General features: G+C 42.2%; 1 protein-coding gene across 1 annotated transcript in view; it reads right to left on the bottom strand.

Annotated features, from left to right (window-relative positions):
• LOC308126970 (anoctamin-4-like) overlaps window positions 1–11,204 on the bottom strand; it is a 41,323-nt gene that overhangs the window by 16,553 nt on the left and 13,566 nt on the right. Inside the window, exons 4-12 of the mRNA XM_080491686.1 lie at window positions 5,038–5,241; window positions 4,467–4,618; window positions 3,545–3,694; window positions 2,713–2,813; window positions 1,883–1,927; window positions 1,528–1,659; window positions 1,339–1,445; window positions 815–870; window positions 496–617 (exon numbers count right to left, since the gene is read on the bottom strand). Coding sequence (XP_080347812.1) covers window positions 496–617; window positions 815–870; window positions 1,339–1,445; window positions 1,528–1,659; window positions 1,883–1,927; window positions 2,713–2,813; window positions 3,545–3,694; window positions 4,467–4,618; window positions 5,038–5,241 — 1,069 coding nt within the window. The remainder of the gene's footprint in view (window positions 1–495; window positions 618–814; window positions 871–1,338; window positions 1,446–1,527; window positions 1,660–1,882; window positions 1,928–2,712; window positions 2,814–3,544; window positions 3,695–4,466; window positions 4,619–5,037; window positions 5,242–11,204) is intronic.

The following is an 11,204-nucleotide window of genomic DNA, read 5'->3' as shown; positions in this document are numbered from 1 at the left end:
GTTACACAGTATCAATAAACGTCTTGTTGAATCATTAATGGATCATGGATTTGATTTGATTGTTGAGTTTCTCACCTAGAAATGACTGGGTTGTATTTGAAGCTATATAAATAAAGTTGAATTGAATCGCTAAATACTTACAGAATAGCCATTAAATGAATACCATCAATGTATTTGCTTCAATCTCTAAACTTTCCTTTATCTTAAACAGTACACGGATCTGTGCTCCAGGTTTTTTTTGTATAATTTGCAAAGTGAGATAAAGACTAGAAACTTTTATTCTGAAGTTTCCCTTGACAATAAAACCAACGTCTCCATTCACTAATTAGAATCACAGTGCTGTCCAGTAAAATCACATATTTCTATCAAATCAGCAGCGCTCGTCTAAATCTGTGTAGTAATCTACTCATGTCAACAAATCCAAAAAAATGTTTGCACACGCACAAGCGTTTCCATGGTTTTAAATCTCAAGGTGTTTGCAGCGACAGTCGATACCTGATGAGGTCCAGAGGCTGGTACTTGTACCAGACCCCCCACCAGGCCCAGCACTCGTACAGAAGGTGGCGCTGGTTCTCCGCCCCGTGAGTCCTGATGGAGTTCTTACTGTGGTAGCTGCCCTGTTGGAGCACACACACACACACACACACACACACACACACACACACACACACACACACACACACACACACACACACACACACACACACACACACACACACACACACACACACACACACACACACACACACGTCTTTAGAAAAGATTTCTGCAGGTGGCACACTTCAATGAAAAGAGGAAATCAGCCAGAAATTACCTCATGAAGAGGAAACGCTGCCTCGTAGGAATTATTGCTCAGAAGACGATTCAGCCCTGGAATCCAGGAGAGGCAGAGAAGCGGATTATTAATGCTGCGAGGAGGCCTGAGCTGAGACGCTTCCTTTCTTTAAAACTCCAGTCAGTAAAAAGCAGACAGCAGATCAGAACTCTGCATGTTGGTCCTGATGTAAAGGTCCAGCTATTAGAAAGGAAACTTCTCCTGGAAATATGTTAGATTTGATGTAAACAACAACATGTGATCCGTTCTCGTGAAAATAATAGAAATAAATAGAAATGCAGCTTAAAAAGGGATCTCGGTGTCCAAGTAATGACCAAAGCAAACTTTGGGATGAAACAAATATCATCAGATAGAAAATGTTTTTGTATTTAACTTCCTGCACACACAGGGAGAACATGCAAACATAACTGATCAAATCTTCAACCTGCTTTTCCCCCGTTGACCAAATGTTTTGACGTCTTCAGGCTTTTATTGTGACACAATCCAGAAAAAACAAACCTCACCCATCTTACTCTTTCCCTCCTCGTATTTGACCCGCTGCAGGATGTGGTGGACGATGCGACTTCTGGTGGCGTTGTTGAAGAACGTGTCTTTGTTGTGGATGATGAAGCTGCAGGCGAAGGGAATAAACGTGAGGCAGGAGCGTGAAATTAGGATTAAATCATCTGGGGGGGATTGACAGGAAGACGTACTGATGGATCCGGGATCGACTGAAGGGGGCGGTGAAGCTCTCGTTCTCCTCCAGGTCGGGCAGCGTGTCGCTGTCCAGCTTCATGGGCTTGCGGGGAAGCCAGCCCCGAACTTTGTTGATGCGCTTCTCCATCCTACGAAACGACAATATTAAAAACACCTATTTCACCCAGATGCACTTTATAATCATGAAAAACAATAAAACCAAGCCTCCAGATATTTGATCAATCCCAAATTCAAGTGTTTCCTGGCTGCATTCGTCCAGTAATTTTACACAATAAACTAGAATAATAGATTTCAAGCCACGACTGTATAAAGGCTGAAAGTTTGAAATGATTCAAGTGATTAGAAACTTACCTGCTCATGAACTTGTGCCTTCTGTGCATATAAAAGATTTTCCTCCTGGAATTTGGAAGATCCGCAATAAGAAAAATGAAATAAAAATTTATTTAGTGGTTTGCAGGACATTGTTCTACTTGATAAGTTGTTCACATGGAAAATACTGGGAAGACTTTATTATAAAAAGTGATTTACATGTGGAAATATTAGTTTATTTTGTGTCGTGGTCCAGCTCTTATTGTGTTAATGTGGAGGCGTTTCCTCTGCTGGATCCCCACGACTCTTATTTGAAAAGGAGAATTCATGACTCTCTTGTTTCTTGGCTTTTCTTTGACTTTGTGATGGTTCATCCTTCATATTGCTCCACACCAGACGCAACAATCCCGCTTTTTGAAAGTACGAATAACTAACCTTTAGCTACTTGATGATACCGAGTACAAGCTCAAAGACTTATCAAATACCATAGAGCCTAATTTATACTGCAAACGATATGAGAAGCTTTCAAGTAGATGCTGAATCAAGTTGAGTCTTGTACATAAATTAGATATAAATTTAGGTATGAGGTAAATTAGCCACAACAGGCATTTAAGGTAAAAAAGTACTTGTTTCCCATCAAAGGTATGAAGATAACTTTGAGTATTTGGTTGTTTTTTCTTTCTTCTTCCCTGATTTTTGTGTGAAAATATGAAAGAATTAACTTTTGTGTGAATTAACTGATTAATTGTATTTTTCTTTCATGTATATACAAGCACAGACCACAGAAACAACTTTTCAGTCATCCTACTGCGATCTAGTATATATGATACTGAAGATGTTTCTTACTCATGGAAACTCCCGGTTGGTCTCACCTGAAAGGCATGCGGATGTTCATGAGCTCGGCGTAGCGGCAGAGGACGTCCCACGGTGCGTGAACCTTCAGGAAGATCACGTCGCTGTTGGTTAACGACGCCTGTCAGGAAGCACACGGACACTCAAAACCACTCGCCTCAGTCTCTTCGCCGCGACCGAGAGTCTGGAGGTTCATGAATCAGCAGGTAACTGGAGAGACGCCTAAAAATAAACCCGCCGACTCCATGAAGGAAAACACAGCGGCGGGCTGAAGGCTGGCGGGGACGACTTCAATCGTCGGTGAGACGCCGACGACCTTGATGTGAAGAAAAGTAACGCAGAACCAAACGAGTACATTTTTGCTTTTTCACTACATTTGATTTGAATTCAAGCTGCTTTCCTGTTTTCCAGCAGTACTACTCGTCCCCATACCTGGACTGACGTCCCAGAAGTGAAGACAGTCTGTCCTCTCACTCCCTGGCTTGTTTCAGGTTTTAAAAAGTGTGTTGCTCCAAGCAGCCAATCAGAAATCAAACCCTATATAGTGTCATCGGGGGTTTAGCCAATCCCAATCAAGGTAGGCCCTCCCTTTGACTCCTCCCCCAATTAGGCAGCTCTGCTCTGGCACATGGCACCACGAGAGGAAGTACTTCCTCCTCTTCCCAAGATGGGCATGTGTGGGCGGAGCCAGTCCAGCTCACACAGACACAGCAGATTCTGAATGCAGCTCATATGATCCAATATTCAAATGAGGAAAATCAAGGAGGAGCTAGAAACTTAGAATACTGAAGGTTTCTGGACCGACCAGAACCAATATGACCGTTAAGATAAACTGGAAATGCTCGTTCCCACCTCCTTCTCCATGTGCAGTCCTTCCGCCCGGATATTCCTCTCAAACACTTCCCTCTTCTCCGACTGGGAGCTGGACTTCCTGTAAACCAGGATGTAGTCGATGCGACTCTTCCCGTCGCCGAAGCAGAGTCCGCTGGACTTACTCCTCGCCTGAGTGACGACACGCAGCCAGGACCGTCAAGAAAGAAGAGGAGGGCAAATTGTTTCAAACTGCATTGCTGTGGAGGGACTTGGTACATTCCTCTAGCACTGGTTTAAAACGGACCTGTTAACTTATCACAGTTTATAGCGGCGGTGTCAAACATAAGGCTCATGGTCCAAAACTGGCCTGCAAGAGGCTCCAATCTGCCAAACCACCAAGAAAATTAATGTTTCAAAGAAAATGGTTATAAAGAGTAGTGGACACAAGTCAACACTGAGACATCAGAATGTTGCCATGAAAGACATCAAACCAGCCTGAAAGACATGAAGTCTAGATGTTTATAAAAATATGCATGAAAAAGGCGACTATTTGTTTTTTGGTTATTTTGCATCATAATAATTGGATTTATGCTGATTTTGGAGTAATTTTTGGTGCCAATTATTTGGTTTTGTAATATTATAATAATTTAAAGGTAATGGAACTATTCTACTAGTCCAGTGTTGTGATACATGTTTGCACCACTAGATGGTGTATTGAGTCACTGAAAGAGGTAACAGAAAGAGCTTTGCTCGCTGTAGTTTCTCTAATCCATTTGTCTTTTTTAATTTTCTTTTAAATCGTGTACAATCATTATTTTCTTCATATAACTTGTGCAGAAGCCTCACCGTACCCCCCCACCCCCACCCCCACCCCCACCCCCACCCCCACCACCTCGGCTCATTATTTTCGGGCAAGTGGAAGGTGTTCAACATAAAGTGCTCCTGTAGTGACAGCACTGACCTCTGGGAGGCGTGTGTCGGACTTTGTGTTGTCGTCGAGGATGCTGCTGTTGGTTCCCGGGTTCTGCAGGGTGGAGTCGTCGTCGTCTCTCGACGGGCTGCTGATGTCTTCGGTCCTCACCCTCTCCAGCAGCACGTTAATGTCCTTCACCGCTGGAGGGAAAACGGATAAAGTTCAAATATTAACATGTTCGTGAATTTAGCAACAGCTTGTGGCTGTTATTTATTCTACTTTTCTGAACCATTTAACCCTTTTAAGGCCTAAAGTGATTTCCTCTGTAATCAAATCATCCTGAGAGCATTTTTTAAGACGTCAGCATTCCTGTGACCTGCAGCCAATGACCTTCCCGGAGAGTCACTGATACAGGTCACATAGAAAAATGAGATGTAACATCTCTTTTGCGAGGGAGTCCTAAAACAAGCATCTCAAAAAAAGAAAAAAAAGAAAAGAAGATAAGCAAAATGGGAATGACCCTCAACTATCTTTTTGTCAAATTTTCGAAAAAACCCACAAACATACAAAACAAAAATAACCTTTAATTAACCGCTCGGGTCGTGTTCTAGCATCTCACCCAGAGGAGGCCCTTCGTCCTGAGCGCTGGAGTCGGGGGCTCCGGCCGAGGATTCCTCCTCCATGATGTCGGCCGCCCCGCGGCGGGGGAACGCCAGGGGTCGGTCCGCCACCTGGTGGCCGGAGGCCGAGGGCTGCAGAGGGACTCGGTGTCGGTGGGCGATCTGCCGCCGGGGCTCAGACCCATGTAGAGATAAACTCACACCTGGACAGACGGACAATTGGACGAAGATATCAAACATGTCGGACGGTTCCGGCAAAGATTTGGCAAAAGAAATGTAAAATGTGGTATTTGAACTGTCATAAAGGCAAAGCTGTGGAGGGAAAAAATTTAAATAGAGAAGATCCAGAAAAGAAAAGTGAAAAAGGTTGAGGTGGTTTGTATTGTTGAATTTTTTCAAACACATATGAGACAAAGGTTTTTCAGATGTAAACTTATGTAAATTTGACTAATGCAGCACTTTTTGCAAATAAAACAACCCACAAGGTGTTTCACAATAAGGCCTACGGCCCCTTTTACACAACGTTTCAAGAGAAAATGTAATCAAAACACACACACACACACCCACCCACCCACCCACCCACCCACACACACACACACACACACACACACACACACACACACACACACACACACACACACACACACACACACACACGTGCGAGCAGAGAACAAGACACTAGAAACATTAACAAGTACATGGATATTTGCATCTACAGACGACTAAGTATTCTCTAGTATAAATCTATAAAGAGAATCTGGACTGGGAGCCATGATGTCCTGGAGGCGGCCATTTTTGTTATTGTCCATCAACTGAGCATGTGCAGAAGATTTATTTACTATGACTGTGGTGGTGTGCGTTGCAGTAGCAGCATTTCAGAAACATTTCCTCTTTGTTTTCCCCCAAAAAATAAAAAATCCACTTTGGGAGCAGTTTTCAAAAAGTTGTGTTTTCAGTGGCTCCGAGAACCGTCGTCATGTAAACACAATAAAAGTTTTACATTTTCACTTTCGTGAACGTGAAACGTTTCGCCTTGGAGAACTAGATAACTACTCATACATAAGTGAACTAATATTTCCATTTATTCACCAAAGAAAGATAGAAAACCGCAGCTCTAGTATCTTCTATCTGCTCACTGACCACTGACCCTGAAACACACGCTCTCCTTAAAACACACAAACTGTCTATTTGTCAACCAGACAGCCTCTTTCAGGCCCAGAGATTATTTATAAAGTGAAGCAGAAACAGTTTTAAATGAAGCTAAACTGGATTACCCCCCCCCCCCCCCCCCTGAGTCTGAGGTCTGCATGCTGATTTTTCTCATTTGTGACAAGAAAGGTGACTCAGCCAAATTTTTCTTGCTGAGCCGTGGTAACGGGGACGCAGAGGTCGGAGAGCTCCTCGTCTGGTAATCAGCCGCTGATGCTTTGGAACGTTGGAGCGCGGGGAGGCAGGTAATAGAAAGACGACAGAGTCCCGTGGAAAGTAAGTGCTCAGCATCCGCTTCCTGTTACCCAGAGCGATGGCGAATGTGGCGCTACTGCAACCATACAACCTCAGTACTGCGTTATCAGGCCGAGGGTCAGCGGGGGGCGGAGCCTAACCTGGCTGAGCACGGGCGAGGTCCCGAGTCCATCACAGGGCAAACAGATTTACTTTAAGAAGCTTACTCCCTACAAAAATTTAATCACAACGCACAGATACCTTCATTTGTACGAGCTCTTGTTTCTATTAAGAAGATTAGAGTGATGTTCTCGTCACCACTGGGCGCATGATGAAAATATGACGGCCGCCGTTGATCTGTGCCTCCGAGAGGAAACACTAAATTCAAACAGAGAAGGGATGCGTCACACGTCCCGTAAGTTTTGGGTTCCGACGGTAAAACACGTTTGTAAAAAGGTACAAAGCGTGATCTTTTTTTTTTTTTTTTAAATTAACGTTGACGAGCTCCTGGTTCTATTCCCATTTGTCTCGGCCCATTCGGTCTTGCAATGCAAGTTTCCACCATAAGATGGCGTAGCTGAAAGAAACACCTGAAACTACAACACTAACATCTTTGTGGAATATCGGACACAAGACTGAGAATGATCATTTTATCATAAAAAATGACAACTGAGCAGGTTTTTTAACTCGTTTGCTACGAGACACTTCTTTGAAAATGATTCAGTTTCAGTATGAGGACCCAGATTTCAGCCCTGATGGTGTCGTACTGGGACGTCTTTACCTTTACATATTCAAAAAAAGAGGAAAATTCTGACAGCTAAGCAAAGGACAGCCAGTCAGTGGCACAACTTAAATTTTACATAACGCCATTTCCGCCAGAGGTTTGAGGTTGAACAGGATGGGGAGGATTCTTCTGGGCCTCCCGAGGCAACGGGACCTGGGGAGAAGAGATGAAGCAACGACCTTCCAGACGGATCCGGTGACACTTTTTCTGTCGGGTGCTGAACAGACGGCCAATTACATGGCTGCTGTGGAGCCGTAAAAGGTTTCTGTGGGACTTTTTAACTACGACCATCGGGATGTCAGGTCCTGGTCACATCCTGTTTGATCCGGATCAGAGTCGTGAAAGAAGCTAACAAGAGATCCGGGGTCTCCTTGGAATTCTGGGTCGCCGTTCGTTTACAAACGATCGTCCTATAGCGGGCGGGGTGAGAGGACGTGACGTAGAGGACAATGCATTCTGGGTAGTAAACAAACAAGCTCACCATGTGAATCAGAAGAAGCAGACGCAGAAAGAAAAGGTTAGACAATATCTCACAGGCAGGTGGCGCTTGTTTGTGGCTACCAGCTAACTAGCCTAGCCACAACATGCTAAAGCGGCGGGATTTCAGCTGGTGTAACTGCAGGACGTTTTCCAGTTGGTTTGATCCGGACTCTAAATGTGAACACCCCCCAACCAAATGAAGGGCTGAATATTCTCGGCCCCGCCCCCGGGCCTCCCGTAGTCTTATCAAATGAGTCTTTAGTTCCATGTTCTTTCTGATCTCTCACGAACACTGCAGTGTCGTCGGCAAATGACGTGAGCATGCTCGTGTCGGGAGGAAACTTGAAAAGGTGAAGGAAAACACCCCATTAAATTAGAGCTCTGCTCGACACCCGGTATTCTAAGCGCATCCTGAACCGGTCCCGTTAACGGAAGGGAAGGTTGCCTACAATAAACTCGGTCCTTCAGGGAGCCGAGACGACGGCGCGGCCGTCATGCTGCTGCAGAGCGACGGTCAAACAATGAATCCATCAAAGTTTAACGGCCTCCTGCTGCGTCTGTAACTGAAGCCGAGGTCACATGGTTCTTTAGCTCCGACGGGACGAGGGCAGCAGATGGTTTCTCCGTTACAGGCAGCGACTTACAAATACATCCCTTAATGAAGTACTCTTCTTGGCTACTTGGGTTTTTATGATTTTAAGTGTTCTTTGAAAATCTACTTTGCGATTGAGAACAATCTGAATTATTGATCATTTCGGCATTCATGCAGCCGATACGTTTAGAATTTAATAATTTATATTTCAATCTGCTCACAAAACAAAATGTGATTCAAGAAGTTTCTAATATTTCCAAATTTTCAGAAAGATGTTTACCTTCACAGGCAAACCGAATTAAATGTCATCAGTACTACTACAGTTTTTTCACTTGAGGATCTTTGTAAAATTTGGCACTTTAAGTATTTTAGTACAATTAAAGCAAAGGAACAATAGACTGTACAATGTTGTACAAATCTTTAGCATGTACAAGTACATTGTGTACTCTAATTACACTATTTAAAAAAAAGTTTGAATTATTTGTAAAATGCAAACAAAAACTGCAATAATAAGCTGAAGTGATATATATCTATCTATATATATATAGATATATATATATAGATATAGATATATACTGTATATATGGGAATATTTGAGACGGATCTGGATTCAGTCTGATCCAGGAAACATGCCACCAGCTTCTCAAGGTAAAAGTGCAGGGATTATTTTCTCCAGCCGCAGTTTTATGATATATAAAGTATCTGACTCCTCTGCAGGAGGTAAACCTGAATACCAATGAGTGAGTGAGTACTGCGTCTCCAGACATTAAAAAAGACGTGATTCCGTGGTGAAAACCTCTGCATGGACTCGCCAACATTTCCACCGTCTGTGAAGGAACGTCGACTTCAATCTTACGAACATGAAACCTTGAATTCATTAGTTGTTTTTAATTTCTGTTTATTTAACCCTTCACTTTCCATCAGTATCGGATATTCAAAATATAATCTGCTGCAAAGTTTACAACCAAAATGGAACATACTTTTTATGATTTATAGCCTAAAATATCTCCATGAATTAAATTTTTCACTGAATTCTCAGAGGTTAAAAATCCTGTTGATATGTTTAATAGAATATTCAGTCCTACAATATCATGAATTTGTTGCTAGTAAAGGCTGATAAACAATGTTTATATACCCTGACTTAATACGTGTATCACTTTTTTCATATTTCATATGTTTTAAAGTTTAATATGTTTAATTATATTTAATTTAAAATAAATGTATTTATTTATCTATTTTTTACAAATAATCATTAATCTTCTGCACAAAGTGAACTGAAGAATAATGTTATTAAATTTGCTGGTTTTTTTAATTTAAATTTCAGGTTTTTCACGTGTTAAATGTAAAATGATCCATCAGACTTTGTTGCAGTAAAACAAAGACAGATTTAGTTATTTACAGATTTATAATGTCATTTTCTACTGGTCCCGCCCACTTTCAATCGAGTTGCACTGTGTTATGTGGACGTTTGAAGTTTGAATTCCCCAGCGGCGAGGTCACTCCTGTGGGTCCCTTGAGCATGACCCTTGACCCCCATCAGGACCCCGCAGGACCATAATATGGCTCTTTAAAGTACGTTTACTTTAGTTTTCAGTTAATAACACTGTGCATGTATTTGAAAATGGGTCCATAAAGAGAAAGAGCACTGTTATATCAGGACTGCAGTAGTCGACAATACTTTCCCATATTAAGACTTTCCAGTCCTCATGGTTCGGGAAAACCTCCTGCTTGTGTCGGTTTCAGCAGCTCTTTGCATGTACAGTATGTCTTATCAATAATTTAAACTCCTCAGCTCAGTACTTTTGAATCAGGATCTGCAGTATTTGAAGCAAGTGGCTCATGAAAATTGATGCCAGAAGAGAAAAGTCGGCTTCGCCTGTTATTTCAGTGTCAGATGGACGTTTAATCAAAGCTTCATTTTCAGGCTGGAGTCACAGATTCACACCAATTATAGAAAATAATCTATAAAACTTGGATTGACGTCTCAAACTGTGACCAACTCTGGAATTTTTTTTCTATTTATTTCATTCAAAAGTAATAATTAAAAAAACTCCCTGCAAGAAAACTTCCAATCCGACAGTCTGAATGAAACGGAGCAAACGAGAAGATCAGTCTTATATCTGCCCTTTTTATTACCTCAATTTACTCTATTACTTTTGTTTATGTCCAACTCTCTAAATATTTAGTTTTACATATATTTTTGTACATTTCCGTACAGTACTTACGATATACAAATGCAAAGCCGTCATTTTCACGTTTGTTCATTTAACATCTGCAACTAGCAGCAAATATGAATACAATCCAAGTACGGTTGGTTACCATGGAAACAAGGAGATAAATACTCCATTGGACTTATTTTGAAGAGCACAGACATTTATTACGTTCCTCACGTGTAAAGTTGAGTTAGTGGGATGTGCCTGCTCGCATTGAGCTTCACTTGGAGAAGAAAGAAAACTACTGGAACTCATTTGTTCACCAACTATTATCTCCTTAAACAAGATCAGACGTTAATATTCACACGTCACATTTTCTGCTTCAGCAATCAGATGATTAGAATTTGATCTGTTGGTTCTGTGTTCTGAGGATTAACATCAAATCTTTTGGACTTTAAACGATGAAATACTGCCTTCGTGCGTCTATATTTTCATTACTGCTGCGCCAACAACAACAACAACAACAAGGTGGTTCCTTGTGTAACACGAGAACCTGCAGATGACCGCTCACCGAGTGGAGAATGAAAGATCGCAGGGCGAAAGAACCGGAGAATGGGAAACTGTGTGTGTGTGTGTGTGTGTGTGTGTGTGTGTGTGTGTGTGTGTGTGTGTGTGTGTGTTTCTGGGGGGGATCAGGTGTCAGTCACTTGTTCC

The sequence above is a fragment of the Lipophrys pholis genome (assembly GCF_963383615.2).
Source record: "Lipophrys pholis genome assembly, chromosome: 22".
Taxonomy (NCBI): Eukaryota; Metazoa; Chordata; class Actinopteri; order Blenniiformes; family Blenniidae; genus Lipophrys; species Lipophrys pholis.
Note: the sequence above shows the minus strand (reverse complement) of the source record. Positions and strands in the feature narration are given on the sequence as shown.